The sequence below is a fragment of the Chelonia mydas genome, chromosome 4, assembly GCF_015237465.2.
Source record: "Chelonia mydas isolate rCheMyd1 chromosome 4, rCheMyd1.pri.v2, whole genome shotgun sequence".
Classification (NCBI taxonomy): Eukaryota; Metazoa; Chordata; order Testudines; family Cheloniidae; genus Chelonia; species Chelonia mydas.
In genome coordinates, this window is record NC_057852.1 from 56870572 (window position 1) to 56897495 (window position 26924).

Here is a 26924-nt window from a genome sequence, read left to right on the forward strand (position 1 = left end):
CCAAAGAGCTACAGACTTCCAGTCTGAAGGGTCAAACTCTTTGCGGAGAAGACTGATTTTCTCTCCACATGCTGAAGGATTCTCGGACCGCACTACACTGCTTAGGAATCTACACTGGGGAACAGAAGAGAAGATATACATCTCAACAACACCACAGATCACAATCTTCTCAATACTCACCATCTCTGTGCTGTTATCAGCCACAGTGTAAGAGGTCCAGGGCTCAAAAGTGAGAACAATTTGCACCCCCAGTCCATGACCGCTCAAACTGCCTCTTATAAGCACTTTGATGAGCTGGTCGGGGGCCTAAACAATGATACCTTACAGCATCATCTGCCATCTGTACATCTGTCATGCCTCTCAGAAGTCACCTTACCTTATTTCACAGCAGTTAGGACCAGCTCTAGAGCAAAGAGATTGGTTTCTAGCCCTGAACTTACAGGGTGCCTACTTCCATATCTCAATACAGCCATCGTACAGGAGATTTCCTACTGCTTACGTTTGGGGCAGGATCATTATAAGTACACACTGTTTCAGACAGGGTAGTCTCCAAGGTTCACTTCATTGTAGTGGCATACTAACCCTGGTACAATGACTGGACTTTATCAGCACCAACCTGATGCAGTACAAGCGAGAGCGCTCCTCTCACTACCCATATTCACCACCCTGGGACACGTCTCCCTAATATGCTGGGGAGCTCACCTACACAACAACAAGGGTCAGGACAAATGGCCTTCCACAGAAATGACCTTCCATATCACTCTTTTGGGGTTAAGGGCTGTCAGGAGTGCCTGTCCACAAACTCTGCCTTTCATCAAAAACAACACACAAAGGTTATGATGGACTTAATGTGACCTGTATGTTTTGTATAAACTGCCAAGGAGCTGCCGGATCTCCCTCCCTCTGCAAGGCACCATTCAAACTTTGGAATTGATGCACCCATCACAATGTGCTCGTCTCAGCTGTCTGTCTGCAAGTGATACAGAACGGGATAACCAACAGTCTCAGTTGGAATTTTCTCACAATGAATGTATACTGAATTCACAGATGCTTCAAGATATAGCCACCCTTTGGGGAAACATTCACTGGCAGTTGCCTTCATCTTCCCAGCGGACAGGGCCCGCTTATATGTCTTTTCCCAGTTTCCTACCCTATCCAAGATTCTGTTGAAAATTCAACGAAACAAAGTGAGAGTTATTGTGATTGCCCCTCTTGACTATGACAAGTCTGGCTCCCTTACCTGATGCAGATGGCAATATGCCCTCCTGTTCCTCTGACGTCAGCCCATTCCTCATCCGCTCTCTCAAAACAATGGCTGACCCTTCGCTCCAACCCATGGGTCCTCCGCCTCCAGGCTTGGATCTTTCTTTGTTCCAAGGATTAGAAGCAGAATGCTCTGACAAGCTGAAACACATGTTGCAACACAACCACGAGCTGACCAGTCCACATACCTGTCTACAAAATGGAAATGACTCCAAGTTTGTACCATTCCAAACGGACAGACCCAACCTCATCTTTCCTCCCTCTGATTTTGCACTACATTTTAAACTCTCACTCAGCTCCCTTAAGGTACATCTCATGGCGAAAATGGCTTCCCACTTGGAGTTTGCTCAACCACTAATGCGTAGACTCTTTAAGGGCATTGGGACTTTCTTCCCCCATCTGACACCACCCGCTCTAGCCTGGGACTTTAATCTAGTTCTCAGGGCTTGGACTAGACCTCCCTCTGAGTCCAGGGCAACTTGTTCTCTCTTATACCTGGCCATGATGACAGCATTTCTAATTGCCATTGCCTCAGCTAGGCACATAGGAGAAATAGCGGCCCTGATGGCACACCCATTATTCTCGGCCTTTGTCTTTAAATAAATAAATAAATAAATAATAACTCTAAGGCCATATCCCAAGTTTCTCCCTACTTTTTCTGCACTTTCCGTATAAATCAACAGATCCATCTCCCTGTTTTTTCCCAAAACCACATTGTGGCAACTGGGAGACAATTGTTCATATGCTAGATATTAGAAGGACATTAGCATTCTACTTGGACAGGACTAAGGACTTCAGGAATTCCCCTAAACTCTTCCTTTCATCCACAGAAAGATCCAAAAGCTCTGTGATATCTCCCAAAAAGACTATCCAAATGGGTCTCTAGTTGCATTAATCACTTAGCAAGGGTGCAACTTGCTTCCGTCCATACGCACTCCATGAGATCAGTTCCTACCTCAATCACATTCCATAGGGATATCCCTATCTCCCCAATCTATAGAGCAATGATTGGGGCCTCTGTCCATACTTTCGCAGAACATTATGCGATCACTGAAGATTTGGCCACTGACACCATCTTCAACTCCACAGTACTCTCTGTAGTAAAAGATTCCACTCCGAAGTCCCAGCCTCTAGTGGTGGGTACTGCTCCGGTGTCACCTAAAGTGGAGCACCCATATGGACACTATTCAAAGATGAAGAGGAAGTTACTCACCTTGTGCAGTAACGATGGTTCTTCGAGATGTGTGTCCCTATGGGTGCTCCACAACCAGCCCTCCTCCCCTCTACTTCGGAGTTCTCTATGGTAGAGAAGGAAGTGAGGGGGGTTTGCCCGTGCAGTGCTAAATAGCCTTGAGGCAGACCACAAGGGAGGGAGAGCAAATGCGCAGGCACAATGGGACACTGCTACGAAAAATCTCCGATTAGAGGTGCAGGGGCACACAGACACCTAAAGTGGAGCACCCATAGGGGGACACATCTTGAAGAACCATCGTTACTGCACAAGGTGAGTAACTTCCTCTTCCTGACCCCAAATATGGTGATCAGCTGAACCCTGAGCATGTGGGCAAGACTCACCAGCCAGATACCCAGGAAAGAATTCTCTGTAGTAACTTAGATCCCACCCCATCCAACATCCCATCACAGGCCATTGGGCCTATTTACCACAAATAGTCAAAGATCAATTAATTGCCAAAATCATGTTATCCCATCATACCATCTCCTCCATAAACTTATCGAGCTTAATCTTGAAACCAGATAGGTCTTTTGCCCCCACTGCCTCCCTTGGAAGGCTGTTCCAGAACTTCACTCCTCTGATGGTTAGAAACCTTCGTCTAATTTCAAGTCTAAACTTCCCGATGGCCAGTTTATATCCATTTGTTGTGTCCACATTGGTACTGAGTTTAAATAATTCTCCCTCCACGGTATTTATCCCTCTGATATATTTGTAGGGAGCAATCATATCTCCCCTCAGCCTTCTTTTGGTTAGGCTAAACAAGCCAAGCTCCAGTTCATGCTCCTTCCTTGCTGGACTGCAGTTGCAGCAGCTTTGCACCTTAGGCAATTGTGTGCTTACATATGGCATACACTTTACATTCAAGAGTTGTAATAGACTTTGGGAAAGAAATGGAGAGGAAAAAAAACAATAAAATGGATGAGGATTTGCTTTCTTTATAGTGCACTCTTTTTCATTACCTTTAATTTACAGAAGTCCTTTGATCCAATGCACTGACAATAGATGAATGCAGCTAGTAGCATTAAAATAATTGATATCAATAGCAACCCACCCCTGCCATGAGTCAGCAAATGGTGATCCCAAGTGAAAACAAAATACTGGGTATGCAAAAGAAGAGGAGAAATGTCATTATTACAACAGGTCATTTTAGGCGGAGAAATAGGAGGGCTCTGGAAAAGGGATTAAAAGTTATGTGGGGTCAGAGAAGTCACAGTTAGAGACTGCAGCAAAACGATGATGCATAGTGAGAAGATACATGATGGGAGTGAAGAGTAAGGCCCTGAACCAAAGTTCAGTGAAACCAATGGAAAGATTTCTGTTGACTTTAATCCGCTTCCAGTGAGGCCCAAAATGATAAGGAAGGGAAGAAAAATACTATATTAGGCATTGCTGGGACACCGCAGTCTGTCAGCATGAATAATAGTGGCCTTATTGTTCACTGTGCAAGAAACTTGAATTGCTCTGTTTCCTTGATGATGGCTCAGGTGCCAATATGTTGGATGTTGAAAAAAATCACTAGACATGTAAATATGATTGAATTAATTAATCTGTCCCCAACCTAGCACCAAGCCATTCATGAAAAAGAGAAGCTAGACTTAAAATGTTGAGGGCTAGCTAATGTTACCTTTTCTGTGATATTTCCTTTTTTCTTTGTTATGAGTATTAAATATTCTTGCAACTTCCATGTATTAAAAGTCAGATCTATAGGCAGTTTTATGGCATAATACTCCATTTACAGAGCGATTTGAAAATTAATATTTACTTAATTCACTTGTGGTCAGTGTGATGGGTTCGCACCGGGGTCCTACCTGGAACGGGGGAACCACTGAGCCCCCTGACTCTCCAGCCTGGGCTCCCTCCACTGTACTGCTGTGACAAGCTGCAAAGCCCTCCAGCCTGCACTTTCACTAGCATATATACAGGTAGGGACACACCCAGCTGCAGTTACATGCAGGTTCTCTGACCAGCCCCTGCATAGTAAGGCTACAGCTAAGGCAACTCCCAGCTTCCCAGGCACGCACCCTTCTGGAGTATAAACTCAAAATTATACCGTCTTGCGCTGCACAGGGAACTGTACAATGTAAGCTCATAAAGTTTGCTCCCTCCTGTGACAGTGCACGCCATAAGGCTTTATGGAAATATGCTTATGAATGTATATATGACATAACTGGAATATGTTTTATGCTACATATGCCATGTAACATAGCTTTGTAAAGGTTATGATCTACTGAATCTATTCATCCTATTTGTATGCATGTATCATTTTTGTATTCAAAGTTATGAATATTGGCTGGGTACGTGCTTGATTTTTTAAGTAGCCTTAGTAAAGCATTTGGTCAGCATCTTTAGAAAGAATTTGCAAGTTAAGTGCCCAATCAAGAAGCACTTAACAAACAATGGATCCTGGAAGGTTCCAATCCACATAAGTAATCTACATGAGGACGTTCAAGGTAGCATGTGAACCATGGCTGCTACCTGTAAGTTCAGAGTCATTCATGGACATGTGACTTGCCCATGTGACTCCAAAACTCCATCTTGTAGCTGGAATTCTACATGGCGGAGGGAGGGGTATCCACCCACTAGAAAGTCTATTTAAACACCTGGGAGACCCCTCCATTTTGTCTTCCGCTGGCTCAAGAGATAGCCTCTCCACCCCAAAGGATACCTGAAAGAAACTGGAACAAAGGACGGTAACCACAGGGGGTGTGAGCGATTGCTGGACCCAGTCCAGAAGGAGTCTAGTCTGTAAAAGGAAGCTTACTGGAACACCTCTGAGGGTGCGGTTTTATCTGTATTCAGTTTTCATACTGTATTAGACATAGACTTGCGTGTTTTATTTTATTTTGCTTAGTAATTCACTTTGTTCTGTCTGTTACTACTTGGAACCACTTAAATCCTACTTTCTGTATTTAATAAAATCACTTTTTACTTATTAATCCAGAGTATTTATTAATACTAATATTAATGGGGGGGAACAGCTGTGCATATCTCTCTATTAGTGTTATAGAGGGCGAACGATTTGAGTTTACTCTGTATAAGCTTTATACAGGGTAAAACAGATTTATTTGGGGTTTGGACCTCATTGGGAGTTGGGCATCTGAGTGTTAAAAACAGGAACACTTCTTAAGCTGCTTTCAATTAAGCCTACAGATGTTAGGGGGTGTGGTTCAGACCTGGGTCTGGGTTTGCAGTGGGTCTGGCTCAAACCAGGCAGGGCACTGAAGTCCCAAGCTGGCAGGGCAGGAAAGCAGTGGCAGAGGTAGTCTTGGCACATCAGTTGGCAGCCCCAAGTGGGTTTCTGTGATCCAACCCATCACACCTCCCTCAATGTGGAGAGGAAATGCAACAGCCTTTGCCCCTGAGTTGATTCCCCCACACTTCACTCCAACTCAGTGGTTTAGATAAAACAAAAACAAGTTTATTAACTACAAAAGATAGATTTTAAGTGATTATAAATGATAGCAAACAGATCAAAGCACATTACCTAGCAAATAAACAAAAAATGCAAACTAAGCTTAATATACTAAATATATTGGATATGAATGAGCAGATTCTCACCCTAAGAGATGATACAAGCAGGCTGAAGATTCTTAAGGGGCAAGCTTCACTTGCTTTACAGCTTGGAATCCCCAGGTTCTTCACTCACAGACTAGAAATCCCTTTAGCCTGGGTCCAGCACTTCCCCAAGTTCAGTCTTTTTTCCTCAGGTGTTTCCAGGAGTCGTCTTGTTTGGGGAGTGAAGATGATGCCACTCCCTTCCTTTATATAGCTTTTGCATAGGGCAGGAATCCTTTGTTCCAAAGTTTGGTTCCCAGACCAGTCTGTGGAAAAATACAGACATCCCAAGATGGAGTCCAGAGGTGTGGTCTGATCACATGTCCTTGTAGAGTCATAGCAGCCATTACTTACAGACTTTTTGTAGTGTTCTCAGGAAGGATCCCCAGTTGGGAGATAAGCTTCTCCTAAGGCCTATTGTTTTTCCCTAATGGCCCATTACCCTGAATAAGCCCTTCCCCACCTACTATCTAGAGACTGAAAGCATCTTGTCTAGTGGGCGTTACCCAGGTGTAAGTACATTTGAAATAAAGATACATAGTCAATATTTATAACTTCACATACAAAAATGATAAATGTATACAAATACGATAATCATATTCAGCAAATCATAACTTCTCCACATGACCCGTCTTGCATAAAATGCCACTGAACAAAACCCTTTACTCATTTAATGCTACATAATAGGCTACATTTTGCTGTTTACTTGAAATTATTTCATATTTATATAGTATTTAATGCTTTGTATTTTATGCTAATAGTATTAGCTAGTAAGACATGCAGTATACTGTAACCTATAGAAACATTATGCTGCAATATTCTGTTACATAAATGCTGAATTTTGTTAAATAAAACCCCACTCTATTCATTTTGTACATCTCCAGATGAGTCCTGTGGTCCTAATAAATTTCTAGACTAAAATTATGCACTCTTCTTCCTCCTTCAAATTCCCCACCACCACGTGGAGACTGGATAGCATGAAGTGTCTAGACTACTGTTTGCCATGGCAGTCCCTGTTTATGGTAGTCCCTATTAACAAAGTGCTGCAGACTGGGTTAAATTAGTTTGTTGTAATTTTGCTGCCTGTGATTCACCAGAGTGCTTCTGTTTTCCAGCAGTGCTTTTACTGATGCAGCATTTGTGGTGTCAGAGTGAAGTCATTGCTCGTATCTGTTAAGCAGTGTGGAAACTGGATATTTTGGCAGAAAGCATACCGTAGTTACCCTGCTTTGTATTAATGCCAGTTTATATCCAAAGTAGGACATATGGTGAAGACTTACATAAGGGTGACCATCACTATTCCCCCGCACACTGCCTGAGTCATCTGGTTTTGGATTGGACATAAGCTGTGTTGGCATGGATTTCACTCCAAACTGCAGTTACCCTGTATTGGGACTACTTCTTTGTGATGCTGTTCCATTTTATGCATTGGAATAGGAGCCACTGGCCCTGTGCACATCCTTCTAGATCTCCATAGTGGCCACTCCCCCACCTATTTAGAACGAGCTAGATGGTTTTTGCTGCCATTCCTGCACAACTGGTGTGGAAGGTCTATTATAGCTTTTACCCAGCAAGGTGACTTTTAACTCCATAGAATGTGTCTGTACATAAATATACTATATATAATGTGATTCCTATTTTGTACTGGTAAATTATATGCACTGGCGAAGGTAACAACCATTCCTTAGAATTATTGTCCCCATCTTCAAATTGTTGGCAGTTTTATTGTTACTTATCTGTATTGTGGTGGTGGCCCCAAGTAAAGACCAGGGCACACTGTGCTAAATATTGTACAAACACATAACAAAACTATGGTTCCTGCCCTGAAGAGCTCCCAATCTAAGTATATCAGCTGTGTGGAACTTGTAACAGAAACCTTCCAAACACGAACATATTTTAATGAAACTTCTCCTTTCTTTTAATGTATTTACCATTTTTTTTTAAACTACCAAGAGTGAAACTCTTAAACAGTACTTAACAAAAATAACTGCCTGACTCCTACACTATTACGTAACTTGCTCTTTGTATTCTGAAAGTAGTGAGAACGATCATTCCCAATTCAGAAGCTGTGCTCTAGATTCTGGGGGAGGGTGTAGTTAGTGCACTGCTTAAAACAATGCAACCTGACTTCTGAAAGAAGCAGTGCTGTTTTGTCTCTCATGGGAGAACACCATGTTCATAAACCAAGATACCTAATTATGCAGCTGAGATGGAGAGGCTAAGTTAATGATCAACACAAAATATAGGGTAAATAGTACTGGTTGTGCAGAACCTATAGAAATTCTTTTTGGTAACTGTATTAAGCATCAGCTCTTGAAAGTTACTAAATGCAATCCTTATCTAATAGTTAAAAATAGTGTAACAAATACATATTTCAGCAAACCAAAATTAGAGTAAAACTTAACTCCCATGTCTCACACCTCAAACTTTAATTAAGACAAGAAATATAACAGATAGAAACTGGACATTTTGTACAGCTCGAGTTTAAAGAAGTGTCTTTGTTAGGCGTTTTTCAGACCGCTAAAAAGTACACATGTAATGGAAATGCCATTGGCATGTAACTAGAAGAACAAAGTAAAAATAAAGCTTGTTTATGGCCCCCCACTATGTGTATGTATGTACATTTATGCTTATATGTGTTTGGCTTACTTGCTGATCCTGGACAGAGTAGAGACTACTTTCCGTGTTGGTAGGTGTGCATGCACCTGCACACATGCACACACGTGCAAACCCCCTCTCCCCCCTCGCAGTTCCATAGTGAGTAATTTACCTCCACAAGTGCGACAGTAAATTTTAACTATTTTTTGACAGAAAAATATAAAACCACAAAAATATATTGCAACAAAATCCTTAGTGTGCTGTTTGTTGCAAGATTTCTTGTTTGGTGTTAACACTGAAACCATTGGTTATTAGAAATAGTTAAAACACGAAAGTCACATCATATAAAACTAAACAAACTGCCATTTTCAGAGAGGCTTTGACTCCTGCTTCCAAAGAATAGTATAATTACATGGGATTTATCATTTAACAACATACTCCATTCTGGAGAAATTGCTACTATACCATTTGCTTCTGATTAGAATGTGGTGGCCATTTGTTATTCGAAGCCACATTTTGATTAGTTGGTTGGGCCAATTTAATGATGTTGCGTCTGACAGCCAGCTGTCGTTGGTGCACAATTGGAACCTTATTTCAAAAACGCATGCACAAAGTTTATGAAGTAGGGTGTAGAAGAAAAGCTGAAAAATAAACAGTGATAGCCCCCTCCTCATAAATTGCCAAACTGCCTTAGCAGCAGCATTTTGTACTGTTCTAACTTATCATTTAAAAACTAAACTGGGAGCTTTTCAGTGTTCCATATTACTATGTAATAAAAAGCAAGTGAATTGAATGCTGGGCTGCAAACTGCTGCTGAAAGTGCCGCTGGGCTTCTGGGGATTAAGCAATAGGGAAGGTGTCTGGTACAGAGTGCATTAAGAGAGCAAAATTAATAAATGTCCAAAACACTGGAATGAAAACTTAAACTTTTCTGTAACTTATTCTATCAAAAGACTCAGACTTTAAGGTCAGAAGGGACCATCATGATAATCTAGTCTGACCTCCAGTACATTGCACGCTACAGAACCTCACTCTCACACTCCTGTAATTGACCTATAGCCTCTGTCTGAGTTATTGAAGTCCTGAAATCATGATTGGAAGATTTCAAGTTAGAGAAAATCCACCAAAAAGAAAAGGAGTACTTGTGGTACCTTAGAGACTAACAAATTTATTTGAGCATAAGCTCTCGTGAGCTACAGCTCACTTCATTGGAAAGCTTATGCTCAAATAAATTTGTCAGTCTCTAAGGTGCTACAAGTATTCCTTTTCTTTTTGCGAATACAGACTAACACGGCTGCTACTCTGAAACCAGAGAATCCACCATTTACACTAGTTTAAACCAGCAAGTGACCTGTACCCCATGCTGCAGAGGATGGTGAAAACCCTCCAGGATCTCTGCTAATCTGACCTGGGGGAAAATTCCCTTCCGACCCCAAATCTAGTGATCAAATAGACCCAGAACACGTGGGGCTGAGCAGGCTTCAGAGCTTGATTTGGAACATCCACGCTTTTATTTTTAGCACACTAGCTTGAGCCCTGCTAGCGTGAGTCTGTCTACCCATGCTGGGAGGCTCATTCCCAGTTGCAGAGTCAATATATCCATAATATTTTACCTCTTAGAATGCATCAGGTTGCACAGTGAAGCTTTTTCAAAAAATATTTCCTGAGGGAGGCCGCCCTAGAATCCCCAGAGAAGATCTTTTTATAAAGGTGCAGCTCTGACACCTACTAGCCAATGGTTGATACTGGGTAGGAGGTTGCCCTGGACATAAGTGGGGAGAAGAGTCCCGTCTAGGTGGGGGAAACTTTGGCCTGAGTCAGCAGGTGCCAAGCGTCATCTCTTCCCCTCCACCCAGTTACATAGGCTTGGGTAGAGAGAGAAGACGCTTCTGGCATGGAGTCAGCTTTTGAGAGCACTGGCAAAGATTTCCCTAGCAGGAAGGAGCACAGCAGGATGAGAGGGCTCACACATCATGTCAGTGCTGTCACACTCTGTTTTTTGGTTTGCTCCGATGAGGGGTTATAATTTCAGTGCTACTTGGCCTGATCCAACTCATATTAAAGCCGATGGAAAGACTCCCTTCTGGAGCCTGTGTGTTGTGATCTCCTTAGAAATTACTAAGATAGATACGTTAGGTCAAATTTGTAAAGGTTTTTAGATGCCTAAAGATGCAGTTAGGCACCTAGTGACATTTTTAAAAGCTATATAATCAGATGAAACACTCAGATTTTTTTAAAGGTATTTGGGCACCTGGTATAGCCACAGTCCCTTCTGTTCAGTGCTCTTCCTGGGATTTGTACGTGACGTAGCATTTACAGGCTGCCCCCAGGGCCATTATCACTGCAAGTTGTACCTCGGGTTTGTCTACACAGTGTGTTAGTGTGCACCAGCTGGGGTGTGTATGGGGTGACCATATTTCCCGAAGAGAAAATGGGACACCCCAGCCGTTTGCCCGAGGTTACCCCTCTCCATGCCGTTGCCGGTTGCTGGAACCTTCCTCTCCCGTGCCAGGCTGTTGCCTGGTCACTGGAACCCTTTGCCTCCGCCCCTGCCCCTCCTCCCCCACACACTGCTTGGTCACTGGAACTCTGAGAGGGCCCCCTCAGGAGGTTGTTGCCTGGTTGCTGGAACGCTGCTCCCTCCCCCCAGCCCTACCTCCCTCTTACAGGAGGGCTGGCATCTTTGCTTGCCCCCTCTGCGCTACACCCCACTTTTTTGATAAAAGTGGGCATTTGCCCTGTTATGCTCTTGCCAATGGGAGCTGCAGGGGTGGCACCTGTAGGCACGGGCAGCGTACTGAGCCCCCTAGCCATGACTCTGCCTAGGAGCCGGACATGCCGGCTGCTTCCGGGAGCAGCGCGGAGCCAGGGCAGGCAGAGAGCCTGCCTTAGCCCTGCTGCGCTTCCAGCTGGGAACCTCCTGAGGTAAACACAGCCTGGCTGGAGCCTGTACCCCAAACCCCCCCCCCATACCCCAACCCCCTGCCCCAGGTTGGGACCCCCTCCCACACCGTAACTCTCTCCTGGGGCTCGCACCCTGCATCCTAACCCCCAGCTGGAGCCCTTACCCCCTCACATACCCCAACCCGGAGCCCCTTCCCACAACAGGAACCCCTCATTTATGGCCCCACCCCAGAGCCGCACCCCCAGATGGAGCCCTCACCCCTTCCTGCACCCTAACCTACTGCCCCAGCCCAGTGAAAGTGAGTGTGGGTGGGGGAGAGTGAGGGATGGTGGAATGAATGGGGGCGGGGCCTCGGGGAAATGGCAGGGCAGGGCAAAAATGTTTGATTTTGTGCAATTAGAAAGTTGGCAACCCTATTGCCAACTGATCAAGTCACCAAGAGTAAACAGGACAAATTCTTCCTTTTGGGGAAAAAAAAAGTTGGGACAGCTGGGACAGGACTTAAAAAAAAGGACTGTCCCAGCCAAAGCACGTGGTCAACTTAAGTGTGTACTTGTGTGTTACACCGCAACTGGTTGCATAGAACTAAAAGTTCCCAAATACATGTTGACTTAGTCCTGTTTGAAGGAACTTTTAGTGTGTGGCAGAAGGGTCCACACAGCCAGTTAGTGTGTGATATGATGATGCACCCTAAAGTCGTGTGGAGACAAGACCTCAGTTAAATATACTGTTTGATTTACTCTTCTCTTCTGTCCTACCTGTTACTGAGCCACTCTAGGCCCAGGAGGGGGGATACTGGAGGGGGGGATCGATCTAAGTTACGCAACTTCAGCTATGTGAATAATGTAGCTGAAGTCGAAGCACTTAGACCCACTCACCACTGTGTCTTCACTACAGTGACTTGACTGCTGCCACTCCCCTGTCGACTCTGCATTCACCTCTAGCCGCGATGGAGTACAGGAATCAATGGGAGAGCACTCAGAGGTCGATTTATCGCATCTAGACTAGACACAATAAATCGATCACCGCTGGATCGATCACTGCCTGTTGATCCAGCGGGTAGTGTAGGCATACCCTAGGATTCCCTTAACCCTTCAAAAGCCTTATACTGGGTATCTCATTCCCCCGTGGAGAGGACTAGATGTAGAGCTCTTTGAAATAGATTGACAAACCTAAAGTTTAATCAGAGGTACTCATCTGAGGCAGAGATCACCTCAGCCTAAGCAGTTTGCAGTTGGATCTGAGGTTCTTCCAAACAGTGACACATTAGGCAGTCAGTTATATATACATTTAAAATCTGAAGTGTTGAGAGAAAATGTAGCCTTTGTATGTGGAGGTGGGGCACTGGGCAGTGACTTTGCTAATCTTTGAATTCCTCGCTTGTGTAATACTTCAGTTTCCTATGCCTGCTTGGATTCCATCTCGCTTAAGGATGAGGCAGAGAGTGAAATTATACCATCTAGGTTCTTTCTCTGGGTATTGGAGGAAATCTGCTTAACTTTCGTGGATCAAATGAATGGGGGGAATGGGTGGAAATATAACTTAGTCTCTGATCCTTTGTGGCTTTAGTATAACACTTAATGTTCAGCAGATGTGGCCTAGTACTCTGTAACTGTAAATATGCCGGAATGTTGAGTTCATGTTTTGACATGTACAATTGTCTTAATATTTCAGAGTATGTTGCAAGTTTGATCTTCTTGTTGGCTTTGTCTTCACATGCAAAAGATTCCTTGATAGGAAGTGGCTCCATACAGCTGACACTATTTTCAGATGTATGCTGTTCTGAAGGAGGAAAACCTGTTTTGAATGACTTTTTTTTTTTTAAGGGGTTTATTCATTTACATATAATGTGTTTAATGTTGTAATCTCAGCAGATTTCTTGATATACATCTTTATAGTGTATTTGAAAACATCTCTTGAACTGAATACATTTTAAAGGTAATTTAAGTGGGTGTGTATTTATTATAGGGGAGCAGGGAGCAATTCCTATCTTTTGGCTGCCTAACACTTTCCAATATAAAATATTTTTGTTACCTCTTTTTGGAAGCATTAATATCTCCATTGTTTGCAGCAGACATTTGTAATTAAGTAGGTGGAAAGATTGGTCATTCTAGATAAGTGCCTTTTCTTTAGCCTGTAAAATTCTGTTTAGGTTTTGCTAAGATATAAAATGTGGAAAATGGCCATTTCCCTTCTCTTGCTTGCAGAAATCAGGAAAGACTTCGGAAACATGCCAAAATTAATAACTGAACATGAGAATTTTAAGTTTGGGCTCACAATGCCAAGATGACAACATTGCGCTGGGAAAAACCTGCAATCTGCTGTGTTAGGCAGATTCCCTTTACCATCCCCTGGTAGAGGGAGCCATACAGAGCCCACATAGCCTGACTCCTTTCCTAGGACAACAGCCTTCTGCTGCTGCCACCAAGTAATCAAGTTAGTCCTGGAGCTAAAGGGGTAGAAGTCTGTGCTTCAGGCTGGAAGGCTCACTGTTCAAATCCTGCTCATGATGCAAGGTTCTTACATTTATACGTTATAGAATTTTTTTTTGTTTTTACCTTAAACAAACAAACTGGGAAATTGTATACAAATAAACAACATTAAAAGAATGGTATTTAAGTTTGAAAAGTCAAACACTGAAAAGGCAGAAATACCTGATTTAAGGTTGCCAGTGAAAAACTAGTTCTGCCTCCTTGTATATATGTGTTTGTTATGGTACAGACTCTAGCTACATGATCACTTTTCCCCCTTCCCTCCCCTCCACTCCAGCAGAACCCCTGCATCATTCAGTGCATAACATGAATGCACCGGGGGGGGGAGTTAGTTGCTCTCCTGGCTCATGAAGTCAGACACTGGGCACCTGGATACCAGTAAGGAAAGATTTAACTATCACCTGAACAGGTGCAGGATGACTGTGAAATGTGCCTTAGGCAGATTAAAGGGCTGGTGGTGATGTCCTACGATAAGACTTGATCTTGGTGAGCCAAATGTTCCTGTTGTTGCTGCATGTTGTAGTTTGTATAATATCTGCAAGGTGTAGGGGGAAATGCTACCACCAGGGTACAGGAGGGAAGTGGGCAGATTGTCTGCTGATTTTGAGCAGCCTGATCCAAGGCCATTTACTAGAGACCATCCGGTGCTGTGTGGCTGAGGGTAGCCTTGGAAGCACACTTTAAGGATTTGCCTTTGCCAGACAGTTTGTTACTTTGTTATTGTACCATATAGTAATTATCTTATTTTACTTAATTTTTTTTTTTGGATGCAGGGGGGGCCTTATTGCTTTGGAGGATTTACATCTCTGTACTGTAAGGCAAATAAAATAATGTTTTTTCACAAAGTGGAACTTCATTATGTAATAACACACACACACTACTAAAAAAGGGAAGGTTATTGCATGTTTGCTCCCCTGCTATGTGTGTCTTTGTCTTCCCGTCTCTCCTTTGCTTTCAGCCTACCCTTGTCAATGCACAGTGAACATGGGATCAAATTGACTTTGCTGTACAGTCTCTGGCAAATTTCTTCCTAACACAGTTCTGAAGTATGAAGCGTCAGATTGTTATAAATGGAATCATGCTTAAAAACTCCATTTTCATATTTTATTTTTGTGTATTATTGCTTGCAGGGTATTAAATCCCAATTAGATATGCTGCTATCATTGATGACTAAGTGGAGAGCCTGCTGTGTATACAGATAATATGTAGGGTTAATAATTTTGTACAACTTATGCACTTTTCTAAAGGAGTGTGAGCACTTCAAACTGTATACTTAAAAACTTAGCTGGTTTTGTTCTAGCAGGGTATGCTTCTGTCTATGTTTAATTATTTAATCTCATTTTTAAAATTTCAGGACAGTAGAACCTCAGACATACGAACGCCAGAGTTACGAACTGACTTGTCAGCTACACACATGGGTGTAGTTTTGTGGGGGGGAAGTGGACATTGCTCCCTCAAACAGAGGTGAGGCATGGGGGTGGTCTCATGGGGTCAAGTGCCACTGCTCTTCCCCCTACTGCTCTTCTGTGAGCGCCAAGCTGCCCAGGGCTTCCTCTGCTTGGCCTGCCGGGGGAAGGAGGGCTCTGTTGTTCTCATGCCTCGCCCCTGGAACGTTTCCAGCTCGCTTGGTCCCTTTTCCTGCAATCAGGGCTTGGGTGACAAGCGGAGGGGGTGGGACGGACCCTCTTCTCCTGCTGGGTGAGGGAGGGTGGCCTCTCCAGCTCATTGCGTCCTGGGTCCTAGTGCTGACCATCTTCCCCTTCTGTGTGTGCTGGGCCCCCTGCATGGCCACCATCCTGTTTCCTATACAACGGTGAGTGCCTGCAGTGGGATAGGGCAAGGCGTGTGGGGTGGGGTAGGGGAAATGGGGGAAGCAGATTGGGGTGGCGGGTTAGGATTAGCATTTTTCTCTGCATAGTAAAGTTTCAAAGCTGTATTAAGTCAATGTTCAATTGTAAACTTTTGAAAGAATAACCATAATGTTTTGTTCAGAGTTACCAACATTTCAGAGTTACAAACAAACTCCATTCCCCAGGTGTTTGTAACTCTGAGGTTCTACTGTATATAATATGCTCCAATTCTTACATGACTCATCAAAAGTAATTTACCCTGCTATTCCTGTTGTCCCATTTATCTCAGAGTTCAAAATTCCTGTTGAATTGTTTATAGACAGGGTAACCTGATTTTTTTGCTAGATTTCAATGCAGCAGTTTCCTCATACATCATACGATTTTGCAGCTGACTTCTTCCAGGTGTTAATTAGTTGGGCAAGTACCAAAACGTAGTGTACACATTATCTTTTCCCTCCAATAATCAAAATTTGCAAGTCTAAACAAGCCTTAAATATTTCTTCTACAGAGCAGAATATTTAGAGAATATAGTATATATATATTTTCATAAATATGCAAAATATTTCTTAGTTTCTATCATTTGAAATCATAACTTTTTCCACCATGAAAGTCTACAAGTCTACAGCACTGTTAATGACTTCAAGATGCATTGAAGCTGATAGTATATCTTAATTATGCAACTGTTAGAAATACCATGTGTTTTTAATTAGAAATACAGAAAATAAACCAAAATAGAATTTGGCATGTGATGCATATAGCTACTTACAGATAGATCTCTTCCATCATGATAGCCCACCCTTTTTAGCACTAGCTAGTTCCTGTTAGAGACATTGTTCCTATTGTGTCTTTAGGTAACTAAGAATTAATAAATTTTGATATCAGATGTTCTTTTCACTATTTATGCTGTTTATTTTCTGTAGTTCTCTCAGGTTGGACAGTGAAAATAGACTAGGCAATTTCTCTTGTTTCTAGACTTTCATTTCCAACCTCTCATGTTATTAGCATGGGGCGGCAATGTTTGGGTTTTAGATGCAGCAGAACAAACATTCAAACTGTCATCCGTTTAAAAAGAAACACATGGTTAGCCAGTAAACTGTTGTTAAATCTGCTATTTACACCTGAGTTACGTTAGTGTTTCTTCTTAAATACTGTGGTTTCTGGATTTTCAATTTGATGGGCACTTTTGTTGATAGTGGGACACATCAACTTTTTAAAAACATGGTTGTTAACATCTTAAAAGTCCTGTTCTGAGAATAGTACTGTCTATAAAAGGATATTAATCCAGCAAGAAAAATGTCTTTATATGTGAAACTATTTTATTCATGAGAAATATCCCCTCTTGACCTAAAGAAACTTCAATCTAATGCCAAATATTTTGTTTTTCTTTAATAAACAACAAACATGTTTTCACTTGCAAACTTATTGGGATTGACGGGCTGACTTTGAATTTTTTTAAAACCTTTTCTCTTTTGTGAGAAGTGAGAGGAATTAATATTTGTTTGTGACTATCCTAAGTTTGTCATAAGGTAATTAACAAAAATTGGATTGTATTTGTTGTCTAGGCAATTTCTATTAAATTTGTTGCATTTTAAAGAGTCTTGAGCCAAACACAAAACCTGTGTTTAAGAAATCCAAAAAGAGAAGCAGATCTTACAAGAAGAATATAAAAATTATTACTTTTAATATGTCCTTGTATGTATGTTGGCATTAAGGCTGTATGTCAATTGTGAAGCCTTGGGTGTCTTGAAGGAGTAAGAAGAGTTCATGACTTTTGTATTATTGTTGTAGGCAGAGAAACAGAAGTGTGGTTGCTGAGCTACCACAGCTGGTATGTGGTGCCCTTTCAGCATCTGAGGAAAATGTTATTAAGGTAGAACAACACAACCTTAACTAACATTAAACGAAGGTGGTTGTTTTTTTCTGTGTGAATTGCCTTATCTTTTAAAGAACCTGCATAAATTGGTGATATAAAATAAAAAGCAGGTAATACAATTCCTTGCAAAGAATAATGATGTAGTGAACCACTAGAGATTATAGTTTGTGTCTGACTATGAAAACTTAGATTTAATATGGCTTTTGCAACTTGGTCTGAATGTGCTGTCATGTATAGAAGACCTAGGACATTACCTAGCAGAGAACATTGTCATTACTTAATGCAGCACTTCAGATTGGTGACACTGAAGTCCCTGTTGACATTAGAGTAAATGGAGCCATTGGAATCTGGTGTCATATGTAGACAGGTCACTGCCTAGAAAGCAGTGTTGTCATAGTGTTAATGGGATGCTTCCAAACTGGCACAGCTTAAATCAGTTATGAGATAGAACAGTATTTTCTAGAACAGTAAAGTGGAAAAATTTAGGCGTTATGTGTGAAAATTTTAGGTATACGGTAACCTACACCAGAAGCTTAGTGTAGAATCTCCATTTGTACACTTCGCAAAACTATTTAAAAAAAAAAAAAAGTGAGACACCAGGGACCTAATTTCAGAAACATCTGTCTCTTTTTCCCCAGTATTTTAGAATACATTATTTCTATACGAGTTCCAGCTACACAGAAAATGAAAAGCCCTCCAGTGGTCGATTTTGTTAGGTTGTTTTAATTTTTTCCTGTAGTAAAACATTTAGCAGATATTTCCATTCTTTCCCTGCTTACACACAATTCTCTGATGCAACCTTAACTTTGATTTTTGCCGGCAATCCATCATAATTAAAACTGTCTTGGTCCTAATACTGATATTTTGATATTTGACACCTCTCACCAAATGGTTTTAAACAGTGATGTCTAGAGACGTTGCTTGTTTTTTCCTGTTTTCCCATTAGATGGTAGCAGTGACTTTCAGCAACATACAACTCTTCCTGGTCTCTGCATGTTTCCTCCTGTCATCATCATGCTATACTGCTGGGAAAATTATAATGAGTAAAGTCTTTGCATTCTACCTTCCTGAATTCCTGGTGCATTGTTAACGGGACCAGAACTTGCAATTTGCTCAGTGACCTCATTTCCCTTTGGCCTTCAAGACAATATTGAAAGATTTGAGGCACCTTGTAGGATTAGTCCCATGCAGGGCGGCAGGTTTGTATAATTTTTGGTGGTGTCCAGAATGGGTCCAAGTCCTGCCCCACTCCTCCACACCCGCCTTTTATTTTTTAAAATAATGTAAAAATGGACTGGAAACAGTAAGCATTTAACAGTTTCCCTATACTGCACAATGTGGGGGTGTGCGGGGGGATGAGGGCTCTGGGGTGGGGCTGGGGATTAGGGGTTTGGGGTGTGGGAGGGGGCTCAGGGCTATGGCAGAGGGTTGGGGTGTGGGGCCAGGGATGAGGGATTCATGGTGTAGGAGGGGGCTCAGTGCTGGGGCAGAGGGTTGGGGTGCGGGGGATGAGTGCTCTGGCTGGGGGTGCGGGCTCTGGGGTGGGGTTGGGGATGAGGAGTTTGGGGCGCAGGCAGGCTGCCCTGGGGCTGGGGCCAGAGAGGAGGACTCCACAGTCCCCCCAGCTCTCTCCCTGCAGGCAGCACACTCATCCAGCACAATCACTGCATGTGCTCCTAGGGCAGGGCTGGGCAAACTTTTTGGCCCGGGAGCCACATCGGCATTGTGAAACTCCTATGGAGGGCCGGGTAGGGGAGGCTGTGCCTCCCCAAATGGCCTAGCCTCCACCCCCTATCTGCCCCCTCCCACTTCCTACCCCCCGACTGCCCCCCTCAGAAATCCCGACCCATCCGACCCCCGGCTCCTTGTCCCCTAACTGCCCCCCCCCCCCCCCAGGACCCCACCCCCATCCAACCCCCCCTCCTCCGCGGCTCCCTGTCCCCTAACTGCCCCGACCCCTATCCACACCCCCGCCCTCAGACAGGCCCCCCGGGACTCCCAGGCCTATCCAACCCCCCCGATCCCAGTCCCCTGACCGCCCCTTCCCCCCAAACCTCCACCCCATCCAACCGACCCCTACTCCTTGTCCCCTGACCGCCCCTCCCCAGGACCTCACCCCCATCCAACCCCCCCTCCTCCCCGGCTCCCTGTCCCCTGAGTGCCCTGACTCCTATCCACACCCCTGTCCTCAGACAGGCCCCCCCCGGGACTCCCATGCCTATCCAACCCCCCCGTTCCCAGTTCCCTGACCACCCCCGCAGAACCTCTGTCCCATCCAACTCCCCCGCTCCCCACCCCCTTACCATGCTGCTCAGAGCGGCAGGAGCTCGCAGCCCCACCATCTCGCCGGAGCCAGCCATGCCGCCTGCGCTGCCCAGCAGGAGCGGCTTGTTGAGGCTGTGGGGTGGGGGGGAGCGGGATAGTGAGGGAGGGGCCGGGGGCTAGCCTCCCTGGCCAGGAGCTCAGGGGCCGGGCAGGATGGTCCCGTGGGCTGTAGTTTGACCACCTCTGTCCTAGGGGCTCGGCCCTCTCTCAGGTCCAGGAAGCCCCTTTGCTTCCCTTGTGGTGGGTGCCGGTGGGGGGGTGGGCTGCTATCACATGTGCGCCGCCGCCTCCTTCCAGAGGTGGCGGTGCCTCTCCCTTTTGTAACTGGCAGCAGCCGGCAGCGCAGCATGGAGCGGCTGGGCAGCTGTCAAGGGCGCAGGCAGGGATGTTCCAGGGGAGGCGCATGGGGCGGCAGGCGGGGTCAGGGGAGAGACCCGGCCCTGAACATTGGTGGAGCTGGACTCCCGTGCCCTGAATTTGCTGGAGCAAGGGCATCACGGGCCCATATAACTCACAGCCCCTGGTCCCATGCGGTTGTGAAATACTCTGGGGGGGTCCTTTGAGGCACAGGTGCTATAAACCCAAGATACTGCTTCTTATTTGAAGTTATAGCAGTAGAATGTTGCCATATAAAGGAAGCTTGTTTTATGAAACAGAACTGAGATGTATTTCTCTACCAAATCATAAAGTATCTGGGTGTTAACAACTAGGGATATACGGGATATATGCAGATTATCAAAGTGCTTTTCCTAGCACAGGATGGAAGGAAATGTATATCTGAGAGTTAGTGTCTATGAAGCTTGTAACTTATGGTTTAAATACTGCATGTTGTTGTTTAATAACACAGTAGAATATGTGTGTATGGGGGTGGATTGCCACATTTTGTTTCTGGAGTCACCATATATTTTTATAGAGTTCTATAGTATTTGTGGTAATTACATCAACAACTTTGTTTTTCCTGATTTTAGAAGGGTGAACTGATTGCCTAATGATTTCCAAACAGGATTAAAATGTTTGCCCCTTCAAGCCTCAAATAAATCCTGCACTGAGGTGTCCCTGATCGTGGTCTTCAGGTTTTCCCCATGCTGAGCTGACTACATTCAGTGTCCTGAGTCCAGTGCCTTGGGAATAGCTCTCCATACCCATGTTTATAACTGAGTGCTCAAGCCTGTCACCTAGCCTCAGACCTCTCTGGGAGGTGAGAGGGGCAAAGTTTCCATTTTGTTTCCAGGGAACAACTGTGCCCCAGTGACTGTCTCCTATCACAGAAACAAAATCCAAGTATGTTAGGAAAAGATTTATTTGCCATAGGAAAGAAAAATATAAATGAATTTTAACATAAATTAACAGAATAAAATGAGACAGTGCTGGATTCTAGGCAAACCTTCCTGAGATGGGGTAAATCTTGTGGTGACAGTCTATTGACTAAGTAGAATTAAAAGCCTTATGTCAACAATGCTTGTATGCTTTGTCTCCTGCAGCCTAATCATTTAATTCAAACATCCTTTCTGTAGATCAGAATCTCTCTCTCTCTAGTGGTCACCCCCTTCTGGAAATAATGCTTGGTTCTTTCCCAGTTATGTCCTTGTCTTCCCCTCTCCTCCCCCCCAATTCCATGGCTTGTGCAGAGGTTTACACATTATTAGATCACTTTGTGGTGATTAATCACCGTGCCCAGCAACAGGGACTACAAATAACCAGTCTGTACTGTGATTGTTTTGTTCACGCTGCACTTTTTCCCTCTGTCAGTCTTTAAAGGATTTAGCACCCCTAATATAAAGTCTGGGAGATAGAGGTTACCATAGGGCATGCCTGTCCTGTAAACTCTTCCCTTCCCCTTCCCCGCCCAGCTGGCTGAGCATGGTGCTGCAGGGGCTTCTTGCATCACTTTCTCCTCACCTGGGTTTTCTTACTTTCCCAGGGATTCACATGTCTCAGACCTCTGACTGGATAACTGAGTTCAGTCCCCTTCTTGGATAACAAAAGTCCAAACAACCAAAAGGTTCTTCTGCTCCTCTTGGGCTCTTCTTTAGCCCACCCTCTAGGCTCAGTTCCTAGTCCCTTCTGGATTACCTTTAAGTCTCTCTGGCACTGGGATAGAGCCCTGACTCTTAGTCTTCTTCCCTAGAGTCCCCTCAGAGTCTGTCCCTTTCGGGCTACCTGTCTATCTTCTCCACTCTGGGATAGTCCACTGATTCCCAGGCTACTTTCCAGGGGTCCTCCAGACCCTACTTCAGGGCCTTCCACAGGAGCCCAACTTGCTCTCTTGATTCCTCCTCCAAACTGATTTCTCAGCTCTTTTATGAGGTCAAGGTGTTTCGGGTTGTCACCTGACCCCAATTAATCCAGCCTCCTAAAACTGGGAGACATGTAATTATGGCACAAGTGGAGCTGACTAGCCCAGGCCTCCTGGCCCTTAAAGGGGCAGGCAGCCCTGTCACAGAGATTTTGTTATCTCTTCAGTCTGTCCTTGTAGAGGTGATGGGCACAAATCCCATGCTTACCCATTCTTAACCTATAATCTGACATACTCCATGGCAGAATGCTCCAGTGGGACTCTGTCTGCAGCTCTAGAGCCCTTCTTAGAGGGACTCGACAGAGCACAGGGGGCAGTGCAAAAAACTTAATGTAGCCTTTGGTTTTGTTAACCTTTGAGGACTTGCCATTAGTGATGGGATGATATGCATTCTCTTTCCCAGTCTTGGTATTTGAAGTCTTCAGCATCTGGGCCAAAGGGCAAAGAGAAGGAGCTGTAGAGAAGGCATCACTACATGGCTGGTTCCCATCACCCATAGCTCAACAATACTAAATTATTTTTATACCCTTGTTCCATTAATTCAATGCAGCATCGTGACTCCTACTTTCAGTTCTAGTTTTCTGGATCAGACAAATCGTGAGGTGGACTTTATTCTCAATTTGTAAATCGTGCCATATTTTGTCCCAAGCTGCTTGTAACAAAGAAGCATCTGAACTTATGTTCCCCACGCTTTCTACATTACATGCACCCCTGCAGCTAACAGGTTGCATTTTAATTTGAAAATGCCTTCCCCTTTCCCAAGGTGTGGGAGTATTTGTGATGTCAGTCTGTGCTCGCCATCCCCCTCCCCGCCCCCGGGGACATAAATGTCTTGATGTTGAAGGGAGACTGCATAGTTGTAGCACCATTCATGGCAGAAAAACCCAACACTGTGGGATCAACTAGAATGGTTCTGTCACACAAACTGGGTGGGGAGTGGAAGAGGAGTGTAAGGCGGAGGGGAGAATAGGAATCTGGTGAGAGATGTGAGAGGAAGGGAATGTAAATATGAAAATATGAAAATCTGTGGCTTTTGTGTCTGTGTCCTGCTAGGGTGAATAGGAATTGGATAGTATCCCTTTAATTAGTTGGTACCACACAGTGCAATGTAGCATTTCGAGTCCGATATGTCCTTATCTACGAAATTGGGAAAAACATACAGCAGACTGGAAACAGTATCTGCTAAAAGGGTGTGTAAACTGTTTGTGTTGTTTCAGCTCCAGCTAATCCAGAGAATAAAATGTTTACACAGTGTGTTTTATAATAGTTACTCCTAGTCCTTCTGAATTGCATGAGATAGCTAAAAGATTAGAGATTAACTAAATATATCAAATTGCTCTTAATATTGGCCAAGTATGAAGATGTAAGGAGAATCTTTACTGCAAGTTAAGAGCATATGGGGACTTTCATCCTTTTCTCCACTGAGACCTGCCTTTTAGGGTCAATGACATTCCAAACTCTCTCATGTACTGCAATCAGACATTACAGGAGACAAGTGTATATTTTGATGTCAACTTCAATATTAGAAATCTTCATAATAGTTTATAACATTGTGATATTGTAACTGAGAGCAGAATTTTGGCTAGTTAATATATCTGGTAGCTTCTTGAAGGAAGGAAGTAGTCTGCCCAAAGCAAGAGCAGTTTTGTGCCAATAGTAGTCAAATACTATCAATAAAAGCAGCAGTGAGAAACTGGCTAGGGAAGTCGGAATTATTTTTGTACAAAATATTAGCAGTGCTATGCATTTGTCTCTTTAAATGGAATTTAAGAATTGCATAGCTGTGGAACTTCAGTATAGGACAAGAAATTGCTGAAGTCTATTGAAAGATATAAAAAATTACACATTTCCCGAATATCAAATTCACATGACGTTCAAGTTGCTAAAGGCTTTTGTTTGAATTAAAGACAAATATAGTTTTAAATCCTTGTTGTTTGCCTTGCAGACCTTTCAGCAGCCCAAAGAAAGTTTGCCCACTCTCTGAGGGATTTTAAATTTGAATTCATTGGTGATGCAGAGACGGATGATGAAAGATGTATAGGTATGTAAGAGCTCTGTGTGCGTGCACGTGCGTGTGCATTACTGGTTTTGTTATGCACTCCTATTCCATTATTTCCTTTTTTCTTTTTTGGTGTTACAGACGCATCCCTGCATGAGTTCTCAAATTTCTTAAAAAATCTGGAAGAGCAAAGAGAAATCTTGGTGAGTTGCAACTTACTGTAAACAAATTGTTAAAAGGATTAAGATAAGAGCAAATTAGCATTGTTTGCCACTGTATTAATCAGCAAAGTGTTAGCATCAGTGATTTATTATTGTGCAATCTCTTTTTCGCTAATCTGGATTTACAGGTTGCAGTTTCTTCTCACGACAGGAAAAGGCTTTGATAATGAAGACAATGACAAGGAACTGGCCCAGAATTGTAGTAACAGATTAAATCCAAAAACATACATTGATGTAACATTGTTTGCATATTATACTAAAAAACAAAAAATGCAAAATTTGTGAGACCACCTGTAACAACAGCATGGTTGGGTGATCATCAGGGATTGAACCCAGGACCACTATAGCTCCAAAACACAAACCTTAGCCATTTTGCTCAAAGCCTGCCAAATGCTCTATATTCAGCACTGAAACAAGTTCAGCAGTTCAGTTCTCTCCTGCCTGTGTCTCCAGTTTTAATGTCCCTATTTTGTTTCTGGCAATAGCATGTCCAGGGGCAGTCAGGGTTTCTCAGGGTGGAAAAATGTGAGGCTCTGCCATTCTGTCCCAGCTTGGAGCCAGGTCTTCTGGCAGAGTTAGGGTCAATGGGCAGTGAGCAGGCAGTTCTTCCTCTGAATTGCCCAGGGACGCTGCATTATGCATTGAACATGTGTTATGGCAGAGGGATTGCCTGACACGGAGATGCTAAATTGGAGGGCCCATGATAAAAAAAAAAAAAGCCTCTATACTCTGCTGTTCCTTGTGCACAGACAGGATGAGAACAAAAGGAAGAAGGCATGGCACTGCCTAAAGAAAAGGATAAATTAAAAACAAGTGTGAAAAAACAGAGAAGAAAGGGAGTTTAATAACCAAATTTGTTCCATGATCGGAGGCAGAACTTTTGGTGGGTAGAAGTGTGGGGCATAGCTTGGTCTTTGCCTTCAGTTGATGAACTTGTTCCATTATAGTTGTGCTGTGCAGCAAGATGTTGGGATTGGCTTTCAGTACATCTTTAAGGAAAATTACACTCTTGGCTGTATAATCTCTGGACACTGCAGTTGTGCAATGGCTATGGTATTACTTCCTCTTTTCATATGCAGCCCGTTTGCAGGTAAGGAAGTTATTTGACACTATACGTGTACTGTATGCTGGTTGCCTTATAGAAAACACTAACGGGAATGGAAAAGATCATGTAGTGCATGTGTTCAGACAGTGAAAGATCTGATGACAAAGTTCCTCGTGGAGCTAATATTTAATTCCAAATGGAGATTGAATACTTTTCCTGAGATGTGGTTTCTTTCATCCGTACTTATATACTCTAGCACAGTGCGCATCAGTTCTTCTGTTTAGGTAGCCTCCTTGCTTACCAAGTAAGCTTATTGGCATGGTTTTTGACTATGCAGGTTGTTGACTTGCATCTCTTCCGTTTAATACAATAGATGAATGATTAAAATGGAGGCTTTGTACTGCTAATTTTTTCCCCCATCTCGTGTGTGGGGTAGGATGATTGAGAGATCTAGGATGACCTGTCAACTACCTGTATACATGGGAGTATGACACGCCAAGGCAAGAGCTGAACAGCATATGAATCTGGTAAGAACAGGGAACTCCACCACAGTGGAATTAATGCTGATTTTGTCTCACAGGACTTACTTTGAGATTTTATGCTCACTAATTTTTAACAGTGCTTAAATGCTACAGTAAAAGGGGCTTTAGAAAAACATAAGATATATAGATTCCACTTTAAATGCCTGGCTTTTCTGCTCATAGATTTTGATTTTAAGGTTCAGTACGTATTAGTAATTGCCCCCATTAAATGAATGGTGATGATAGTTAATGGTAACTGATAAGATTTCACTGTTACTTGTTTTATGCAAGGAATATGGTGTTTTTAAAAGATTAATTTAACTCAAGGTAGTCTGTAGTGGAGTGGTAGGGGAGTGGCATGTGGGCTCTGGGGTGGGGCTGGGGATGAGGGGTTTGGGGTGCAAGAGGGTGCTCTGGGCTGGGATCAAGGGGTTTAGAGGGTGGGAGGGGGATCAGGGCTGGGGCAGGGGGTTGGGGCGTGGGGAGAAGCTCAGGGCTGCAGGCTCCAGGTGGTGCTTACTTCAAGTGGTTCCTGGAAGCAGTGGCACGTTCCTTTCCCGGCTCCTACACGGAGGCATGACGAGGAGCTCTGCACGCTGCCCCATCCGAAGGCAGGGGGGCCATTGGAGCAGGGCCACTGAAACGTGTAGAAGCTGGAGGGGGGCCATGCCATGGCTTCCGGGAGCCACGTGGGGTGGCCCCTGACCCTGTGCCCCGGCTGGAGCAGGGCAAGCCCCAGACCCCGCT

The 26924-nt window shown here is 43.7% G+C and overlaps 1 protein-coding gene across 5 annotated transcripts in view; it reads left to right on the forward strand.

Annotated features, from left to right (window-relative positions):
• The window catches only part of ARHGAP10 (Rho GTPase activating protein 10), a 247263-nt gene that overhangs the window by 59423 nt on the left and 160916 nt on the right, over nt 1-26924 (forward strand). For 4 of the 5 annotated variants that reach the window (XR_006290642.1, XR_003563785.3, XM_007055702.4 and 1 more), the window contains exons 2-3: nt 24337-24432; nt 24532-24593. The exons of the other annotated variant lie outside the window; for it this stretch is intronic. Coding sequence is in view for 2 of the 4 variants with exons in the window: in XM_007055702.4 (XP_007055764.1) it covers nt 24337-24432; nt 24532-24593 (158 nt within the window). In the remaining 2 variants the exon portion in view is untranslated. The remainder of the gene's footprint in view (nt 1-24336; nt 24433-24531; nt 24594-26924) is intronic. 5 annotated transcript variants of the gene reach the window in all.